Source organism: Thunnus albacares, chromosome 6 (genome assembly GCF_914725855.1).
Source record: "Thunnus albacares chromosome 6, fThuAlb1.1, whole genome shotgun sequence".
NCBI classification, from domain to species: domain Eukaryota; kingdom Metazoa; phylum Chordata; class Actinopteri; order Scombriformes; family Scombridae; genus Thunnus; species Thunnus albacares.
Genome location: NC_058111.1, coordinates 2912562 through 2935000, shown reverse-complemented (window position 1 = coordinate 2935000; position 22439 = coordinate 2912562). Strand labels below are relative to the sequence as shown.

Sequence of the window (22439 nt, the reverse complement as noted above, 5' to 3'; positions counted from 1 at the left end):
ATACAGGTGTTTATATACCTGTACTATACTCTTATACATATACAGCTGTATATATACACAGGTATGTAATATGCAGGTGTATATATACCTGTTTATATGTACATCTGTATATATACACAGGTATATTACACACCTGTGTATATATACAGATGTATATATACACAGGTGTACATGTACATCTGTATATATAGGCCTACACACAGGTATGTAATATACACCTGTGTATATATACAGGTATATTACGTACCTGTGTATACATACAGTTGTACATATACACCTGTATATATATAAACAGGTATGTAATATACAGGTGTATCTAGAGTTACAGGCCTCTGATACAACTTGTGTTCATGGTTTTAAAGTTTACGTTATAAATTAAAACTTAATTTGCAATAAATGTTTTTAAAAAAGTAAAAATGAAGCACAGCAGGAATAAAGGAGCTGCGTTAAAGTTAAAATTGTTCATGTCAATATTAAAGCTGGTTTGAGCACGCGGTTTGACGGTGACGTGCGCGTGACGGAGCGCAGTGACAGCGTGCTTTATGGAGGCGATAAAAGCTCTGATAAAAATCTCGGTAGGGGCACGCGCACCTGCCCATCCAGCGGGGCGCGTGGCGTGCCTGTCTTTTGTGGAATCTGACGACCTGAGAGAGAGATATGGGGGGGCGGTGGGGGGGTCGATAAGCAGATGGCGCGCGATCGAATATGTGCATATTGTCGGCTGATGGCGTGTTGTGTGCACGCGCCCCCCCCCCCCACCCCCCGTGCTCTCCAGGGAGCGGACGCTGCACGCGCTGAGCAGGTATCTTGTGTGATGGATGGACGGGCGCGTGCGTCACATTAATGATCTTTAGTTTGTTGTGCAGTCAAAGAGCATCTGATCCGTTTATCTGTGAGCAGATATCAGCATCTGATTATTAAAACTATAAATATACTTTATGCTGCTGATGCTGCAGTTTTTATTTACATAAAATATCAATGACATCGCTGCACTTTCACCTTTATGTGGTTAATCTGCACACAAGCAATCCCTGCTTAAAATGTTCATATAATATAATATCACCAACACAATACTGGCTCAATGTTTTTGTTGTTGTTTACAAACTAAAGCTTGTTATAATCTACTCTTTTTAATCTTACACGTCATGATTTGTTATTAATTGTTCTGAATGTCACTTGAACATCAATTTGTGACAGTTTTTAGCTGAAGCTTGTCGTGTGTAACCGGATGTGTTGCTGCTGTATTGATCCAAACATGGTCAGATGTGACTCAGTGGTTTATAGTGTGTGTATGTTGTGTTGTTCAGGGTTTTAACAAACTTTAATGTGATAAAAACAAACACATTTCCTCACGTTCATCATGTGGGGACCTTCCTATTTATTTTGCTGATGAAATATTAATTCTGTTCTTCTTCTGCGATCAAAAGGAACTGATAACGATCCCTTATTGGTTGAGGGGATATTAATACCACAGCAGAAAGTTACATCGATTTATTGGCTTATATGGCGATGACGTCATCCTGCTCGTATAAGGATTGAAACTAAAAACAGTCACGAGAGAAACGTAAACAACAGTGACTCAGGTTAAGTGTCAGATCTTCATCACCGTCGCCTCCATAAGCGCTTGTTTGTTGTTTATTGTTGTTTGATATGAATAAAAAAAGTCGCCCCAATGACAACGACACGCGCGATGGCAACTTTCATTCATTGAGTCGTTGTTTACAGTCCGCGTGCCAGCTTATATCATATTATTCATCTATGTGGTGCTTTTGTCTCGAGCCAACACACACACACAAGTCTGGATACAAACACGGTGACAATAGGAGGCGTGTGTGTGTGTGTGTGTGTGTGTGTGTGTGTGTGTGTGTGTCGGGCCAGATGAAGCGTGCCTCGTGCCGTGGGTGGGGTTGTAAGAGGGGGGTTTAAAGTCAGTGCCAGCGGAGGCACGCGCTGTTCTCATTAAGAATGACAATAGGAGGCGAGGTGGGTCGCGAGCGCCAAAAAAAAAAAAAAAAAAAAAAAAAAGCAACAGTTTGTCAGCATGCAGCTCTCAACACACACACACACACACACACACACACACACACACACCTGTCTCACCTGGCTGCCATGAAGCGCACACACATATTTATACTGATGAACATGTTTCATTACAGCAGAAGAAGAAAGTAACACATTTAGTACAAACAATAACATTCATTTTATTTCGTTTTATTATTGTACTGTTATTACCGTATTTCCTATAACAGCAGACCATTATTACTGTATTTTATTTCCAGTATCATTACCATATTTCCTATATTATTACCATATTTCCTGTATTATTACCATATTTCCTGTATTATTACCGTTATTCGTACTTCCTTAAAACGTGTACAGCAGTTTTAAGGAAGTACGATAAGTCACTAACAGTATTTTCCTGTAAAAAGACCCCATAGTAATACCGCAAAATGTCATTAATGTATGAACTTTTCCGTAAAATAACAATTACTTATATGACAGTTGTCTTTAACACACAGTACCAGTCAAACGTTTGTCATTCAGAAAGTGGTACTTTACATTTTTCAAATTTAAAACCCCAAAAAGTCAAATATTTCCCCCTGAAATGTAGAAGCATACAATAGCATAACATGGAAATAAAGTACAAGTTAAGTACTTGAGTAAAAGTACAGTTACTTTCCACCTGTAATACCTTGTTTACCTTGTTTACCTCACTTTATTACTGAATCCAAAGATTATTGATTGATTAATAGGTTTATTAATCCGCTCACACTGAACAGAACAGACAGAGTTGGATAATTGTCTTTGTGAATGAAATGTGCTTCATCTTAATGACATTAGAGCAGATACACACCCTGAAGGAGGGGGGGGGGGTATTATCATACAGCTGGGACCCTGCAACACACACACACACACACGCACGCACACACACGCACACACACGCACACTTCCTTAAAAATGATCTTCTCTAGATCGAACCCCCCCCTCCTACTCTTTTTCTCCTTGAAGAGCGTTAATTGTTCGCGTGTGGGGCGTTTAAAAATTGTCCGCGTGCGTGTGCGTGAGGACTGTAGGTGGTGGACGTGACCCCCCCCCCCAACACACACACACACACACACACTAGAGAGAAACAGAAAGCAGAACAGAAAGAAAGAAAGTGTGTTTGATTGACACACTGACTGCCTTCATCCGCTGCATATCTGTCACCTACAATGACCTTAGATATATAATATATATATACAATATATATATATTATAGGAGTATTATAAGTATGAAGTAGTAAACAGTAAAGTTACAGTAACAGTTTGCATTTTATCTTAATAAAAACAGTTGAAAGTACACTTTCAATGATATCTGCTCTCATATTTTAACAATAATTAGTAAATGCATGTACAGTATGTTTCCTACATTATAATGTACTTTAAATCCAATATCTGTTTTGTAATATTTTACAGTATCAGTTGAATATTGACACACACAGATTTACAAACATCACAAAACATTAATAGTGAGAATTAAAAGATGCTGTCAGTCAGTATTTTGGAGATATCTGAGGAGGCTTATGAACTGTGTGTGTGTGTGTGTGTGTGTGTGTGTGTGTGTGTGTGTGTGTGTGTGTGTGTGTGTGTGTGTGTGTGTGTGTGTGTGAATGCTCTCTGCTTGGCCGGCGGGAGGCAGTAAACGGAGCGTTTGTCCGCTCAGGCTGCGGCTGCTGTCGCCTGACAGTTTGTTCGATTGCCCCGCTGTAATTGCCCCCTCGGTGGTGAAAGCGAATCAAAGCGGGGGAACATATTACCACCACCCCGCCACCACCATTTCCACCCCCTAACCCCCCCTCCTCCTCCCCCCCATACTCCATGGAAGACTCCTTGGCACGCTGCAAGAAATGTCTGTGAGTCAACACCTCCACACGTTACGTTCAACTATTAAAAGCAGATTTATGAATGAGTCTTTCCTGCCAATCAGTTTCCAAATAAAACTGCAGAGACTTCAAACCTGGCAGCAGAACTTAACATAATGTGTCATACAACGTTTTTAAATGTACAATACAATTTTAAAAGCAAACTCTTCAGCAGTGACTTCAGCTGGTTCAAGTCTGTGCAGGTTCGCGTCCGGAAAATCAACAGAAACCAACAACGGCTGCCTGGAAACACAAAAACCAAACCTGAGAGACTAAACAGTAAGATTTTTTTTGGCCAGCTGTCAGCTGTGAATAACACGGCCGCACCTGATTTCTAGTAAAATATCAGTGGTAGTAATTTGTAGACGTTACTCCTCTGGTTTGACAGGAAGAGTTTTTTTTTTTTTTTTCTCTCTCGGGGACAAAGTGACAAACTCAACTGAGGAAAAGTTTCGGTTTGAATGAGCCAAGTTCAGCGCGTGTTTCAGGAAAAGCATTTCAGATTAGAGGAGGAGGAGGAGGAAGAGGAGGACTCGTTCTTCAGGTAGACATTTTTTGCAGCGCCCTCTCACTCCCCCCCTCCTCCTCGCCCTCCTCGCCCCCCCCCCCCCCCCCCCCCCCCCCCCCCCCCCTCCTCTCACACTGCTCCTATAAAAGCGGAGGTGTAGCGGCGGCTGCAGCAGTCCAGAGTTCAGCAGCGCAGCGGATCTTTACTCCCGGTTGTTTTCTTTTTCTCCATCCAGGCCGCTGACACACACTGACTGCTACTCTGACTTTCAACCTTCCCGGAGCGTTTTTACTTCTTCACTTGACGCTCTCTTGTCTCCTTTGGACCCGTTTGGATTTTACGCACTTATTACCTTCCTTGGACCTCCGGTGCTTTCTGCCCTGGACGCTCCGTGCCGACACGCCATGGCGCGTTTGTTACTGCCGTGTCTCCTGCTGTTTGTATCAGCGCAGACGGTGAGTAGCACTGGCAGCACACATGTAGGAGTTTTCTACTGTACAGCCGCGGTGGTTTGGTTTTTCTTTGCTGCTTTCTAGGGACGTGGGACGTTTGGAGTCATGCGCCTTTACGCGCAGCGCGCCGAGCTTTCTTCACGCTCTTACTGCGTTTCTGCTGGATTTAAGTTACTTATATTTTGATTTTTTAATATTTGTTGATGTCTGACCAGTGGCTGGTGCAGAATAGAGAGTCAGAAATCACAATTATCATCGATATCTGCAGAAATGAATGAAAAAAAAAACACGGATAGTTTCATTGTGACGATTTCCTCCGTTTGCACCAGTGAACGGACTGTGCATCTGCACATTTTCTGTAACATAAATAAATGGTTTCTTCATGTCAGGTGATATTTTATTTGCAACAGTTTCACTCTCAGCAGGTATGTTGACCCTCTCTCCTCTCTCTGCTCCCCCCTCCTCCTCCTCCTCCTCCTCTCTCAGGCCTTCTCCTCCGGCGTCTTCGAGCTGAAGATCGACTCCTTCACCAGCTCCCGCGGCGTCTGTGGCCACCAGTCCCGGGACTGCCAGATCTTTTTCCGCGTGTGCCTCAAGCACTCGCAAGACGTCATCAACCCGGAGCCGCCGTGCACGTACGGCACCGCGCTCACCGAGATCTTCGGCGCCGACTCCAACTCCATCTCCGAGAGCGCGCCCATCAGGGTGCCCTTTGTCTTCAAGTGGCCGGTAAGTGACGAAACTCACACGACTTCTCTACAAAAGTAGGGATTTTGATCACCTTTAGTCCTCCAGTAATCTGAGAGTTTCACATTATTCCTAAAGATCAGACCTTTATTTACCTTCATACTCAACCGTTTTCATTCAGATTTAAACTTCCATCCACTATAATAAGCTTATTCTGAATTTATTTGACTTTGTGGAGGCATAAATATATAAAACTGTCTAAATAAAAGCTGAATCAGACACAAATGCAGAACTTAACACGTGCAATCATGAATTATTTGATGTATCTGGTCATTAATCGATCCTCTCTCATTTATTTCAGGGGACTTTCTCTCTGATCATTGAAGCCTGGAACGCGGAGTCTTCAGGACTCGAGTCTACAGGTAAACCGCTGCTGCTGCTGCTGCTGCTGCTGCTGCAGTGTCGCTGCTTCACCGCCAGGCGGCGACAGCGGCGCTGAAAACACCCACATGTGCAGAAAAACAGCTTCAACGCTGGAGGCCAGTTGTCAAGAGGAGCTGTTTTCTGTCTGGTTACATGACAGTGGATTGTAGTTAGTAGATTTTCTGACAGAGTTTGATATTGTAGACTTGTTTCTTCTCGTTAAGTTATTATAAATATACTTTTGAGCACCACAGACTTACTTTAGCTCACCATAAGAATATTATACAGATACCACAGGAGAGTATTATCAGGTCACCACAGACAAACATAAACTCCATGCAGGAAGATATATATCATATCAAATATTAAAGCGTTTTTGCTTTATTCTACCTGCTTCAACATACTTTTAGGATGTTAATATGATTCCTTTTAAGAGTAAATCCTCAGTAATCAGACACACAAAGTTAACTTCTCACCACCTCTTTGCTCCAGGGAACCAGAACAATCTCATCAGCCGGCTGGCGACCCGCCGCAGACTGACCGTCGGAGAGGAATGGTCCCAGGACGTGCACTTCGGCAACCAGAGCGAGCTCCGCTACTCCTACCACTTTGTGTGCAATGAGCACTACCACGGAGAGGCCTGCTCCGCCTACTGCCGGCCCCGCAACGACACCTTCGGCCACTACACCTGCGACGATGACGGGAACCGTCACTGCCTGGAGGGCTGGGCGGGCGAATACTGCTCTGACCGTGAGTACTGACGCCGCCGACCTTTAACATTTAGTGTCTCTGTAGTGCTTTAAATGACTGGAATAATGTTTCTTCTACTTCACATTAATATCAGATCACTCCAGGTTTGTTTTTCTGACTAAATAGTTCATGCACAGAAGCACCTTGTAACTCTACTTAAACATGCAAAAACACCAGAATGGTCCTTTAATGCATCACTATGTTATGTTGGGAGTTTAATATGTGTCTTAGCAAAGTAATAGTGTCTTTACAGTGAACATGTGATACTGAAAAGTATTTAATCTCCTGCAGTATCACCTGAATATTTCAAAAATATTCTCAGTTCTGAGTTTGTGGAGCTGTTAACATGTTTCATGGTGTTTTTATTTTTGTAGAGTATAAAGTCTGCAGCAACTCAGCAGTGAAAAGTTGTGACTGAGTTCAGTATCAGCCTGATAAAGCATCAAAACCGCCTGTAAAACAGGAGTTAACACTGTTTTTTTACAGTAGCGTGACCCCTCCTCCCTCTGTGCTCTCCCTCCATTTTTTATTCTAACGTTTCTTCAGACTGGGAGGAGGAGGAGGAGGAGGAGGAGGAGGAGGCGGAGGCAGGGGGGGGGGGTAAAGAATAGGACCCTTGGCGCTTCATTTTTTTGTCCAGCAGCCTTGAAATTGTTAAGTCAAGCAGTTGTCAACGCCGTCGTCGGCCCTGGTGGCTGAGTCTGTAGAGGACAAAAAAAAAAAAAAAGATCTTAGAGCTTCTGTCGTTTCCAGTATATATATGTGTGTGTTGGCTCTGAGGTCTGCTCCTTTTGTTTTGAGCTCAACAATGGGGCCCCTGGTCGGCCCCCGGTCGGCCCCCGGCTCGCCCGCTTTAACAGGGACACGCGCTGGAGCTTAATGTGCGCTGCCTTGCGTGAAAAGAGACGGCATGTGTTGCTTTTGTTGTGTGGGCCAGCTGCTTCGTTCAGTACTTAACAAGCACTTGTAGGGGAGGTGTGTGTGTGTGTGTGTGTGTGTGTGTGTGTGTGTGTGTGTGTGTGTGTGTGTGTGTGTGTGTGTGAGGCCCAGAGAGGGGGCCAGGGGGGGATGTTTTGTGGTTCAAACGAAGCACACATGCACTCATAGTAATATTCTCTCCTTCTTCCTCCCGCTTTCTCCCTTTCCCTCTCTTCCTCCCTCCCTCCCTCCCTCCCTCCCTGCGTTCCCTCTTCTTCTCCTCCCATCAGCCATCTGTGCAGCGGGGTGCAGCGAGGAGCACGGTGTCTGCGAGTCTCCCGGGAAGTGCGTGTGCCGACAGGGCTGGCAGGGCGAACGCTGCGACGAGTGCGCCCGACATCCCGGCTGCCTCCACGGGACCTGCCAGCAGCCCTGGCAGTGCAACTGCATGGAGGGATGGGGAGGCCTGTACTGCAACCAAGGTGTGTTCAACCTCGACAACAGCCCAGACAGTGAGGTCCAGACAGGCGACTGACTGGTTTATTCACACATTTACCCCAAAAACCCACCTGCTTTTGTCAGTTTTTTTACTGGTTTTGGGACAAATAAAAAAGCTTTTCATGATTTAAGTTTGATGTTTGTTTTATCCGTCTAACGTACCCACTGACTCACGAGTGATGGCGGTTTAACTGTCGACTCACTACACCCTTTAAATAAACAACCAGCATATCAGATGATGTGTGGTCTGTAGATGACTAGTCGTAATTAGAATATTTATTAGAAAGTTGATAAACCTACTGTGCGACTAACAGAAAAAGATCATACTGATGTTTTTACACATTTGATCATATTTTCCACTTTGGATCATTTTCCAAATAATACCATCAGATTTCATATTTTCCACCTGGCTCAGAGACATTAAACCTGCCGCAAAAGATTCTTCATCACTATCAACATCATATCTTTATTGTCTTTATTGATATTATGTTACTGTTGCGTGATAATGCTGCCGATCTTGTAGATTAAGAACAAAAAGTCGGCTCAATCGTTTATTGTTTGTCTTCCATTTGTTTCTTTTTTTTTTTTTTTTTTTTTAAATTTTCCGCCAACATAGCTTGTGAATACGACGTTATTCGACAGCCGAGTCTCAAGTTTCAGAAGTCGGAGAGCTTCGCGCCGGTACACAAGACTTCAAATCCACCCGCGCTTTCAGCTATTGCGACTCGACGACAATACGACGTTTAACCGAAATGTCAGCAGACGTGAAGTCGACCGTGACGGATTAACTCGCACGAGCAAGTTGATTTTCAAACTGCAGTGAAGTTAAATGAAACTAAAGGCTGCTTGGAAGGTATCAGGACATACTGTCATTTTGTTAAACTACCCTTTACGAAACACAGTGTGTACCCTCATCGGTGTGCCCCAGGGCTCTATCCTCGGACCTCTTCCATTTTCATTCTATCTGCTTTTCTTTACCTGATTAATGAGTCACCTCATGTGTATATGTGTGCACATTTACCTGCATTCCTTCACCTTGATAAAACTGCTTCAATATGGTGTCTAGTCCAGTAGTAGCTTGAAGATTTTCAACCACATCTCAGCTCTATTCATACTGCTAACAAACTATTATCTAGTCTAGAGTCTTTTATTATTGCGCTGCAAATTATAAAATGTGATTTATGAGTCATGTTTCATGTTAATGGGGTGCAGAGAGGGGGGTGTCACAGTCTTGACTCTCTGTTTAGGAACAGTTTTTTTCCAAATTCAAGATAGTTGAGGTTTAATCAGGAGGATGTACAGAATGATGAGCTGGAAACCTGGCAGAGCAATAAAGGAAACCTGAATGACAAAGATTTGATAAGACATTGCAGAATGTGCAGTTTTCTAGCTCTGCGTTGGCGGTTCGTAGGAAAAAGCAATACATCAGCTGTCTAATACTTTCTGTTTAGTTATAGCAGATTTAATCTCACACAAATTCACCTTCTCATTTGACTCTCTATCACACAAAGTAGGGGATCAACCCACAAAACAAGTTGTCATCCCCATCCGTGCAGAACATCCATAAAAACTTGATTAATTGTTTTGCAAAAACCTGGCAGGATTCCCACCAGACTCCCTCCTTTCCTTGCAGATATTTCATCTTCATTTCTTCCTCCTGCTCGCCCTCTTCTTGAAATCACAAACAATCGTTTCTTTTCCTCCAGACCTGAACTACTGCACCAACCACAAGCCGTGCCAGAACGAGGCCACGTGCACCAACACCGGCGAGGGCAGCTACACCTGCGCTTGCCGGCCCGGGTTCACCGGTGATAACTGCGAGATCGAAACCAACGAGTGCGACAGCAACCCCTGCAGGAACGGCGGCAGCTGCAAAGTGAGTCACCGGTCTGATGGAGCTGTGGTTTCTCATACTCATCTTCACTGAGATCAATCATTTAGCAAATCTCTCATTCAAACAAAGACAGAAATATCTTCACCAGAGTCTGAACTCTAACCCTCCTCACCTTCTTTTCTCTTTTTCCTCTAGGATTTGGTGAACGACTACTCTTGCGCGTGTCCTCAGGGCTTCTACGGGAAGAACTGCCAGATCAGCGCCATGACATGCGCGGACGAGCCGTGTTTTAATGGAGGAACCTGCATTGAGAACGTCGCCGGCGGGTACAGCTGCCGCTGCCCACCCGGGTTCACAGGCTCCAACTGCGAGAAGAGGATCGACAGATGCAGCAGCAACCCCTGCGCTAACGGTACGAACCATCTTTAACCAGCTTCATTTATGAAAAAAAAAAAACTCCCTGCTTTGATTTTACAACCAAAACTCCAATCACTTCCAAATACTGAAGTTCACAGTGGAAAGGAAGTGGAAATTTTGATTTGGGTTGAAGTTTTTAGATGAAGTTTCTTTGTTTTCTTCCTGTCTGGTGAAAGAATTCGCTGCAGCCTTGTAGGTGGATCCAAACCTGTTTAGCTCTTCCTGCCAGGACCACTTACTTAAGAGCTTATCACACCACAAGTTCAAGTTCAAACAAGTGCATGTTTAAAGAAGCTTGAGTAGTGATAGAAGAAAACACGAGGAAACTGATAGTTAATGCAAAACATGAAGACTATCTTCTCAGGTGTTGCTTGTGTGGCTTGTAATGAAAATGTTTTCAGAGCTTCAGATCTGACAGCGATGTTAGGAATTCACACCCTGCTCAGTATTGACACTGTCGTTTTTTAATAGCTTTAGAGTGAACATAAAAGTGGCATCATCACCAGATGCAGTACTTTCAAAGCTGTGAAATTCTTTCCTCCTGCCTGTCATTTGAGGTCAAAATGTGGCTTTTTGGATTATGTGAGCTTTACTGCTCACTGGGTAAATAAAACGATGGGATGTATAGCGTGTGTCTGAGGGATGTGTTTTCAAAAACACTTCAGATCTGTTCTGGGGTTGTCCTGTCAGTGCTTGCCGGATAGGTTAGATTTTAACCGGAACCACAAAACAACAGCCAAGCCTCTGATTTGTGAGTTTAAAAAAAAAAAACAAGTTGTGAAGCTGAATGGAGGCAGATACGGAGATACTGTCAACGGAGATACTTGATGAATTACCAGAAGTGCAGACTTGCAGGCGGCCGGCATTCAACCACTTCATGTTATCAGTTTCTCCTTCACTCTGAGTGAAGAAGCATCTGAAGAATCTCGGCTGTTTGCTCTGTAGCTTTGTGGCAGATAGTTGTTCCTGCTCACGTGCTCAGGATACTTGTGTTGTACCGTAGCGAACTGTGACTCTTAAACCATGTTCCTCTGAACCTCTTCCTTTGTTGGGGGGAAAAAAAAGCAAACTACCAGCTTAGCTTACTGTGTCCTCTCCTATTGTACTGCAAAATGTACCAATGACAATTCTAGCCCTGAAACAAAATTAATATTTTTAATAGTCCAGCCCTAGCAATGCAATGAGCAAACAGCTCGGAGAGAGTGAAAGTTTGTTGACCAACACTGACAGTGAACAGCAATCATGGCATTTTGAAACCCACCACCACAAACAAGCAATATTGTTAAAAATAATAATATTAGATTGGCACAGCTGCCTATTAAATATATATGTTAAGGTTTATTTGAGAACACGGTCATCATGCAGAATTATTATGATGATTGTATACATTTTAAAGCAAGTTTAACCGTATTTTATCCTAAATTTCATCAGATTCAGTGAAGTATAAACACAGATGTACAGCTGCGTATCATCTGCATAAATTTGGACACCGAATAGTGACACTACCTGAGTTAAGATAGTAGTGGCCCTAGAGTTGAGCCCTGTGGAACACCACAGGTGCACTCCCAAATTTCTGATGTGCAGTTACAGCGTCTCAGTGCAATTTTCTTTGTTCAGATTCAGTACTGGGGTCTAAAAGAACAAGACAGAAACATTATTTGTGTTAGTATCGGTGTTCGGGACATGTACAGTGTGGAAAGGAGCAGTCTCAGCACTGATGATAAGCTTTGAAACCAGACAGAAATAGTTCCAAAAATGTCAAAAAACAACCTCCAGACTTCCAAACTGAGTTTCTCTGAAGATTCAGTCCTGAGTTTTAGAGTTAAAAGCACTTCCTGTGTGAATTTCTGTTTACATGTTGCTTGCTGTAAAGACTAGGAGCATGATGGCATTTAACAGTAGTAACAATGTGACATAAATGTCCTTATTTCAGGCTACTGGTAATAACATGGATTAATGTGTTGGAGCTTATCCATGTTAGATAAAGTCCACTGACACATTGAGGACTTTAAAGTCAGTGACCTCTGTGTCAGTGTGATAAACCAAATACCAAACCAGAGCCAAAGACCACACACAAACAGTGAAGCTGCCACCAACACTTTTTTGTACTAGTAAAAATCTATTATTGCCCAAAGAGGCTTTTAGTGGATTTTCATTGCAGGTGTTCACCTTTATATAACATGAATGTCAGTGTTCTTGGTCTTTTCATGAGAAACTGAAATAAGAAACAGATTAAATAGCGTTTAAAGCTTTGAAATCCCTCAGTAGTCTATAATAATCTCCCTTTGCTGCACATTTGCATGCAACTCATCTGTAAGCATTCGTCCACATCTACAATGTACAAAAACAGACAATATATTACATTACAAACAGGTTTTTGAACATTCTTGAGCCTTTAAATGTTCCTGTAGGTTTCATGCTTGTACATTTTTTCGGTGTGAATTCTTGGTTATAAGTTGGTTAGTTAGTGCAGGGTGACTTCATGCTCCGGCTCCATGATCTCTTGATGCAAAACTCTTGTGGAGCTGCAGGAGTCCGTTGAGCTTTGGCTCAGTTTTCTCCAGACTTCATCCACAGGGGCTGAAGTGGATTTTGTAGTAGTAGTGAGAAGTTGTGACTTTCCAGATGCTTTAAACCTCAGACAGAGCAAACGTTTCAGATGTGACAGAATTCAGTAGTTGTCATTTATTTGTCATTTTTATTGTGCTCACAAATGTTTCTGTGTTGTCATGTTGGCATGAAGCAGAGGAATGTATAAAAACAACTGAACTCAGCTGTCACCTCTGAGTTTATGATTTAGCTGACGAAGCATGACGGCCCTTCGTTAAAGGGAATTTACCCCAAATTTAATGTTTTTAGAGTATGATAAGATTTTTGATTTGCTGCTTAAAATTACTAAATTAACTGAAGATTGATCAAATTTGGTGTTTTGGGATATAAAGTTAAACCAAAAGATGTTAAAATTGTTGAGATGGTCTGATGATGTTTGGGTTTAAAGCCTCACATCAGATATACTGTGTGTATGTGTGTCAGAGGGCAGATAAACTCCTGGATTGTCACGAAGGAGCCTCTAAACATGTCTTATCAGCTCCTGTCTGTAAACACAAATATTTTAGTCCTCATTGTTGACTCTGTCTCTCTCAGTCTCTCTGTCTCTACCTGGTTGCGCTCATCCTGTCGTCACGGGCAGAAATCCAACGTTGGCAGCATTTCTCAGCCTGATAGAGCCGTCAGTGCTGGGCTGATGCATGGCTCATTTCTCCTAGAAAATGTTGTGCTTTGCTCTTTTTGTGTGTGCCAAAGGAACCTCACAACAATGTTTTACCAGATAAATTAGCTTGTTTCACTACTCGGTGGCACGCAACGTGTGTGTATACACGTGGCTGATGTTTTTGCATATGTTAGCTCATTTACTACAAAGCAGACATTACTTTTGTTTCCATTTTTTTTAAAAAATCAACCTGCAGAGACTTGAAACTTGTTGCAGAGAGAAAATCCAAGAAGCTCTGATGTGCCAGACTTGAGAGAGACAGATGCAAGACATATTAAACAGTCTTATGTTTGCTTCTTGTTGTGGACAACAGAGCTCATGAATGCTTCTCCTCAGTCAGTTCTAGGATATCTGATTTTCCTATCAGCTCATGAATGCACCATGCAGGTAAGATTTTATATCAGTGAGAACAATATGAATAGTTCTACCTGCAACATGTTTCAAGTCTCTTGAAGTTGATTTGCACAGCGTTGTGAGATGAAGGAAGAGGAAACAGCCAGCAGTGAAGTGCAAAAGATTTGTAGTAAATAAGATGGAAAAATGCAAAAAAACACTGGTGATGCTACTTAAAGAACGGGCATGTTCTGCAACTTCTTGATGCCTCTGAGTTGGGAGAGTTTGTTTGTCAGAAAACACAGAGATTCTTGTTACAGGATGAAATAATGCTTGATTATAATAAATAGTTTTAGTGAAGAGATGCAGATAGATTCTCAGTTAAGTCACCTGAACTCATGTCAATCCTTTAGGAGTGGACAACAGTTTCTATGAGAGCAGACAGATAACCGTGAAGAGACGGCTCCACTGACAGAGCCGGCTTTACAAAATTAAACTTTTATCACCGTATATTGCAATAATCATACAGTTATCTTTGGCCTGCTGACTCGCGTTGTCTCGGGGGGGTTCCAGTATTACCTTGAATCCTCCCTCAGGTCCTCATTAGTGTGTAGAAACCGACGCCTGCTTATCTTCAATCTGCAATCATTCCTGCCTCTCAGTGAGCCTGGGAGTACAAAAAAAAAAAAGATCCTCATAACTGCTGCCTGAATGGTTGCAGCTCCGCTCTGTTTGTAGTATTGCAACATAACAGCAGCACAGAACAACCAAATATGGAGTTGATCCAAGAGAGCAGTTCAGTGTTTACTCTGCAGTTTGGGTCTCAATGTGTGTGTCGTCCCTAAAAAACGCCCCCACAGGTCTTGTTTAAACATCTCCCAAAAGTTCAGTTGCAGCAGGACTTGTTTCCTCACGTCCTCTCCTCTTTCCTTTCCTCCTTTCCTTTCTTGCATGTTAAAGAGATGTTCTGCAAGATTTAGGGTCACCACCGAACCGAGTGACTATAAATTATATTAATGAAATGACTGTAATTGGTCTTCTTCTCATTCACAACTCTCTCCCTCTGCCACCATGCTGGCTGGTCATGTGACTTCCTGACAGTGGAAAAAAACATCTCCTCAGGATGTTTCTAATCACATGTTTCTCCTGATTAGTGGCATCTGTTGTGAGGAGATGTTGTAATAAACACAATTTTTTTTTCTTCTTCTCTCTCTTCCCCCCTTTTATTTATCCATCTCTCCTCTCCCTCTCTGACCTCCTTTCTTTCCAGAGGGAGTCTTCTAGTTTTAAACTCTTCGTCTTCTTCTTGTCTCTTTAGAGAGTTTAGAGGATTAAAAAGTGTACAGAGATTACAGATTATTCCTTATTGTATGTGGACAATTCTATTTACCACACAGCTGGTTGTTTATGTGAAAGCAAGTATGTCTCCAGATGAAGATGTTTCGCACTCTCTGGTGTTTAGTCTGTTCAGCCTGTCAGAGACATTCTCTCATTTCTTTCTGCCACTGAGAAATACCACCTGTAAAAGTTTGATTTATTTTTGTTAATATGTACTCAGTAGTACTAGCCACACTGATAACCACTGAAAGAACATTACACCAAGGAATATCTACGGCCTTTTCTCGTCTCTCTGTGTTTATGGCTGCACTCTGTTCTCTTCACCATGTCAACACACCTTACTTCTAGGTATCTTATCTTCCATCGTCCTGCTCTGCTCTTGAGATACTTACTGGTTTATATCTGTAACAAACAGACAGAGCTGAGGGCATCATAATCTATCCACATTTATATCTTTTAAGCTTTACATTAAAGCGACATCATAACCCCCCCCCCGCCCCCCCCTCCCATCTCTCTGCACAGCCAGTCATGTTGATTTTGAATATGTGTTACTAAATAAACAACCTCTCTCTCTTGTCTCTCTGCAGGTGCTGAGTGTTTGGATCACGGTTATCGCGTCACGTGTCGCTGTCGGCCCGGCTTCACCGGCTCTCGCTGTGAGACCAACATCGACGACTGCGCCAGCAACCCCTGCCGCAACGCCGGCACCTGCGTCGACGGCATCAACGACTTCACCTGCACGTGCACGCTCGGCTTCACCAGCAAGGACTGCTCCGTGCGCACCAGCTCCTGCGACCAGTTCCCCTGCAACAACGGTGGCACGTGTTACGCCCACTACACCGGCCCCGTATGTAGTTGCCCGCAGGGCTTCGCGGGTGCACGCTGCGAGCACCTTGTGAAGACCACCAGCCCCCCTGCAACGCCGTCCGTGAACGCCGGTTTCCCCGCAGCGCTGGCTATCGCTTTCGCGCTCGGCCTGGTGACGCTGACTCTGCTGGTGTGCGCTGCCATCTTCATCCTGCGTCAGCTCTGCCGCGACAGGGAACTAACCTCCATCTCCACGTCGGTGAAGAACGACCTGGAGACTGTGAACAACCGCAACGCAGTGATTGGTGGCGGCGGACCCAACAACGGGAGCTTACCCGGAGCGCCGCTGGCCAGCCTGAGAGAGAAGGAGGCCTTCCTCATCCCCGGAGGACAACTCAAAGTGTCCAACAAGGACGCGGCGCTGGTGGAGAAGGGCGTCGACAGCATGGGCGTGTTTAAAAACAAAATGGCAGACTGTAACCTGGCGAAAGAGGAGCAGCACCTGGCCAAGAACAAGTTTGACCTGTAAGAATCTGGTGATGTTTAATAGCTTTCTGTGTGTTTTCATGTTTCCGTCTCTTCTTTTTCTGTACACTGTTCTCTGAAGACAAGTCAGAGCCTGTTTGTTTGTCGTCTGTTATCTGATCAGTTCAGCGTTCACACACCTTCACAAAGTATTTCTGTCTAAATATTTGCCACCGCTTTACCAACCGGATCTCTCTCTCTCTGTCTCTCTAACAGTAAGAAGTGCGACTCGTCCATCATCGTCCCTCCTCTCAGTTTTGCAAAGGACAGTCTTTATCACCCAGTCTTCATCATCCCAGAGCAGATGGAGCAGTGTGTGTTTGCTACTGAGGTGAGGATTCAACACAACCACACACACACATCCTGTGTTTATGTACTTTTTTTTTAATTTATAAAGTACTTCCCAAATATTTTTGATGATCACACCTTTGGTTTGTCAAAAGAAAAGGAGTGATGATGAAATATGTTCTCAAACAAAAACAGTAAATTTTGCTTTAGGTTTTAAACTCTGAAAGAGTAAAATATGTTTTTTTCACATTTTTCTAAAACCTAAAAGTATTTTTATAAGAAATGGACCTCAAAAAATCTCTATTTAATGTCTCTAAAAATAGATGAGTGATTGGAAAAGTGGTCAGAATAATGTTTATGCATTTTGTGTTGTGTGTCACAAATGTAGACTTTCATTTGCGTCTTAATGTTGATTTGAACATGAATGCTGACACAACAACCTGTTGTGATAACATAAGTCTCAGGTTGTTGACAATTCAATGATCAACTACTCTGGAAAAAAAAGTAATGAACAGAAATCAAAAACAAAAAATTCAGTGTTAAATGTTTTCTACTCGGCATTTGTTTTATAGTCAGGCCAGTTTTAATTAAATGTTGGACAGATGTTTTGTAAAAACTGAAAATTATGGTCAACAAAAACATAAAATGACTGCACAACAACAAAGATGTGAATCGCAGAACTACACTTTGTGACGCTCAAAACTTTACATCTTTCAAAAATTTGCCTTTTAGTGATCAAATAATTCAACAGCTACATCAAAACTCATGTGACAGCTGTCTATTTCACAGCAGTGACACTTTATTAGCTCCTTTTTGGGTAAAAACGTAACATTTACAGTAGTTTTAGGGACTCAGATTTGCCGAATGTAAACCTACCAAATAAATTCAATAAATTCTAATAACTTAAATTTAAATATTTATTTCCTCCAGTTAATACCACATGAAACTCTTAAATGGGATCTTTTAGCTTTTTTAAATAAGACTTAATTCAAATTCATGATCCTGTTTTATGAATGCTGGCATGTTTTTGAATTTGACCAAAGCAGAAGTGATCATGTACGCCGATGACTAACCGCTGTTTCTCTGTGTCGTTCTCAGGTATAACCTCCAGTTTTCAGACCGCCAGCGGAGGAACTTTCACGCTGAAGGCCTGAAACATTTTCTGCCCAGGACAACTCACCCAGAGGATCTATTCTACATGCATTATTTTATTTAATATTTATTACTGCTGCTCAATGGAGAGAAACAAAACAGAGGATTTTTTTCTGCTTCAATATTGACCGTGTTTGGATGACAATGATTCTGAAAAGAAAGAGCAGCAGAGGAGAGAAAAGAGGAAAGACTGAATGTCCGGCGTCATTTGCACTATTTTTCTTTTTTTTTATACTTTAAATCTTAATATAATTTTTCTGTCTGTATATCTGATATTTTCTTTGGATCGAACATGAAAGAGAGGACTTAAGAGTTGGAACTGGCCACCTATCGGAAAGACTGGTGCCTTGGCAATGCTTCCTAATCATCATGGCAACAGTTTCCTGTTTAATGTCACATAAAGCTGTTTTCTCATATGAACTCCAGACAACGTCCGGACCTGACCGTCGTCTCTCCAGTTAGACATTTTCATTGGCGTCCTTATGCAAATGACCCTTCGTCTTCACCCTCGGATGTTTATATTCTTCTGGTTTTGTGTCAGTTGCATGATAGCAACGTCAACAACACACCCACTGTGAAATCTCCGGGCAGTGACCTTCTCTATTCACACATGGGCTCAATCATTATACAGACTTTGTACAAAGGAGCTGGCAGGGTAAAGTCTGTTTAATGTCTTGTCCAACTGGTTCGGATATTTGCATTCTCGAATACAGCCCCTCCGGGTAATATCTAGATAAGTTCATGGTTGCAGTGCATGTGTGAAAGAGACTTGAGATGTCAGTCAAGTCGCAAAAAGGACCTGCATATGGGAACAGGAGGGGATAATAAGGGGGCAAATAACTCCTGTCTGAAAGCTGGACTGGACAGTTTGTGAGCGGCTTTCTATAATTTATCCATTTTTTTAAATCTTTAATTTTTGTGTTTCTCTGAAAGTTAAGCATCACATTGTGGCCTGTTATATAAAAAAAAAAAAAAAAGAACATCAGCCTTAACAATCACCATCCAATCCTACAAACTCTGAAGTGCCTCTTCTCATAAAAAGAACTGTGACAGGACTTAAAGCCAGCGTTCAGAACCAACAGAATTTGTTCTGGAAAGAAAATATGGTGCCAGTGAGGGTTTTTATTTGTATCTCATAATCAAATTCTATATTTACAAAGTCCAGAAAGCCCATTCATATTCACTGGAAGTAGTTTTCTCTGCTGGTAAAAATGTTTTTAAACCCATCATGTGTACTGTGACGGTCCTAGTCTTAATCCCAGTCTGAACAAGATGAATCAGGGAGAGTTTGTATCACTATGAACAATCAGCTGTTTCCTATATTTCCACCCTCATGAACAGATAATCTACATTTGACCATTTTTAAGATGACAAAGTGGAAACTGATTCATCTTTACAAATCACTGTTCTCTTTGTGACTCCACTCCTACTATTATAGGATTTAGAAGTTTATTTTTCTAATGACTCAAAAAAGCAACAAAACCCCCCCCCCCAAAAAAAACACACTCTGATTTTATCAACCGCAGCCAATTTAAAGGAAGCAATGAAAACACCCTCTAATGTTCATCGACATTCCCACAAGACTCAAGCTGATATGTTGAGTCTGAACACCACCACAGCTCTGGGTGTTTTTCTTTATATTTAAAAAAAAAAGGAACTTTTTCAACAGTGAAGGACTCCAAAGAGCTTTTTTTTTTTATTCCTCCTTTTTTTTTTACCTAATCCATTTGATACCAAAAATATGTGTTGTTCTTGTGTAGTTGTGTCTTTGTACTATCTTCGTTAATTTAAGAAAACAATGCAATGTGTACATATCCTCCAGAAGATAGTTTTTCCTATTTAATTTTGCCCTTTGTAAATAATTTTGTATTTATAAAAAAGAGAATTGTATATATGTCTATGTTAATGTGCCTAATGTCTCAGTCAGAATCAAGAAATATATTTTTTCATAAATAAATTAGAAAAATAACATTAATGTTGCTGTGTTGTTTGGTGTTTCTTTTGTATGATCAACACTGTTTTATTAACATGTTACACATTTAAACATAAGTGAGTATATTATACTGTACATCACCTACGTACATTTACTCAAGAACTGCACTTAAGTACAATTTTAAGGTACTTTGTACTTGAGTATTTCCATTTTGTGCTACTTTATACTTCCACTTCACTACATTTCAGAGGGAATTACTGTACTTTCTACTCCACTACATTTATCTGACAGCTTTAGTTACTTTTCAGATGAAGATTTTTACATAAAATAAGTTTATAAATTACACTGCATCATCAAAGATTAAACCAATAGTGTCACAAAAGTGGGTGAGTGGAGCAAGTGGACCCAAATGCAGAGACGGCAGGCAGGCAGGCAAGATCCGATGCAGAAATATTTAATGAAAATGCAAAAGTAACAGGAACGAACCAGAAACGCAGGAACGTTAACCAGGAACATGGAATAAACGTAGAACAAAAGCAGACGACTCGACAAAGATCGAACTGAAAACTGGACTATAAATACGCAGGGAGTGATTGCAAATGAAACACAGGTGAGGGAAACGAGATAATCAAACACAGGAAGTAAAGGTGACCAGACACAAGGAGGAAATATTTCAAAATAAAACAGGAACTAAAGTAAACAAACAGGTGACACAAAAACACAGGAGGAACACACACGAGAGAAACAGAGAAAACCAAAACCAGGAAACATAATATCAACACTGAAAACTCAAGAAAACAAAGAGTCCAAAACAGAAAAAGTCCTGGTAGTGTAACATCTGCCTCTTGCATGTTACATTAAATATATTAGTTGTGCTTTAAATGGTCACTATGTCTAACAGCAAAATCTTTTAATATAGAATATAATCTTACCTTTATTTAATACTTGTAAGGTGTACATATTTGTGTTATTTTCATTATTTTATGCTGTTATCTTATATTTAATATTTGGCTACATAGTATCCAAGGTAACGATGCAGCTATAAAGCATCACCATGGAAACAAGTCAGACCGGGCTTGTATCCCTCAGGTGAGTGTGTGACTGTTAAATGGAAACCTGTAAATAATAATGTGTAGCTGACCTGAGAGAGACTTTATTACTAATTATAATTATATTGACATTCAGAGTGATTATCTATGTGAACTGATTCATCTGTATCAATAATCTGTAATATAGTGAGTTATTGATCCTGGTCAAGGTTCGACCGTTGGCCCTGTAATTTGTTATTTAACGGTTATTAAGCTTCGTCACAGAAATCATTTATTAGTATTGTGAGTTTCCTTTGATTATGATTTTATTTATGTTAAATAGTTTTACTGAGACCGGGCTTGTAATCAATAAACAGACATCATTGAATCGACATCGGAGCTGTCTGGGTGTCTTCGTTGGAGTCCACCACCATCATCATCATCATCATCATCATCACAACACAATGCAGAGACTGTAGGCTGTCACTATTATCAGCCATATAAACTGTGAGGTTAATATAGTCCCCCTGTTACAGTAGGACATGACAAATAGTTCCTAACCTTGTGTGTTCTCTTCTATAAAATCAGTGTATAACTGTAACTCATGTTTCAGATATTTATGAGCAGCTCCATCAAAGAAACATTTCCCGTTTAGACGCCTCACATGGTTTCATTTAATTAACTGTTCAAAAGACAAGTAAAGTTTAGAGAGAAGGTTTTTAATTTACAGTAAAGATGGTATCAACTAGATGAAAGGTCTCTATAACTTTTAATAGGACTAGTAGGGCAAATAGTAAAGGCTTATTTTTTACATTAGTTAAAATATGTTTAAATCAAACTTGTGGTCTACTTGTTTAAACATCAGTCTTTTCAGTCATCTTCATCATCTTCTTCTTATTATTACCACCACCACTGCTTCTTTATTTTTAGGTCAGGATTCCTTCAGTGTTCGTTGTTCAGGATGTTTTTGCCAGGAGCTGAATTATCCACAGACGTCTCCTCCTCTCCAAAACAAACCGATGACCCGGTCATTAAAACCGGCAAAATAACTGGAAGTAAAAAAGTAGTCAGCTGGAAATGTTTTAATGTCAGACCAGCCGGCTGACAGCTGGCGCTTATGGAAAATTCTGAATATTTTAACTACAGCAAGCTGATCATACTTATGTACTTTTCCTTAAGAAACATTACAAAATGTTCTTGACATCATAACAAGGACAAATATGATAAACACGAATTCTGATGTCTGGTAATAAGATCAAATGCATCAACTTGCATCAAAAAAGTCCCCCTCCACTCAAAAACGTGCTTTTTATGATTCAAAGAAGTATTTTTATATGTCTTAAAACATGTGTGGAGGGGATCTTTACACGAGATT

At 41.4% G+C, this 22439-nt stretch overlaps 1 protein-coding gene across 1 annotated transcript; it reads left to right on the top strand.

Annotated features, from left to right (window-relative positions):
- Window positions 1-4515: 4515 nt before the first annotated feature.
- Window positions 4516-19593, top strand: dlc (deltaC). Its single transcript, XM_044355137.1, has 10 exons — window positions 4516-4865; window positions 5349-5591; window positions 5911-5971; window positions 6465-6722; window positions 7931-8122; window positions 9845-10014; window positions 10168-10384; window positions 15919-16663; window positions 16880-16994; window positions 18050-19593. Exons 1-10 carry the CDS (start codon window positions 4815-4817, stop codon window positions 18053-18055), a joined length of 2058 nt encoding a protein of 685 aa, XP_044211072.1. The 5' UTR covers window positions 4516-4814; the 3' UTR covers window positions 18056-19593.
- Window positions 19594-22439: the final 2846 nt, after the last annotated feature.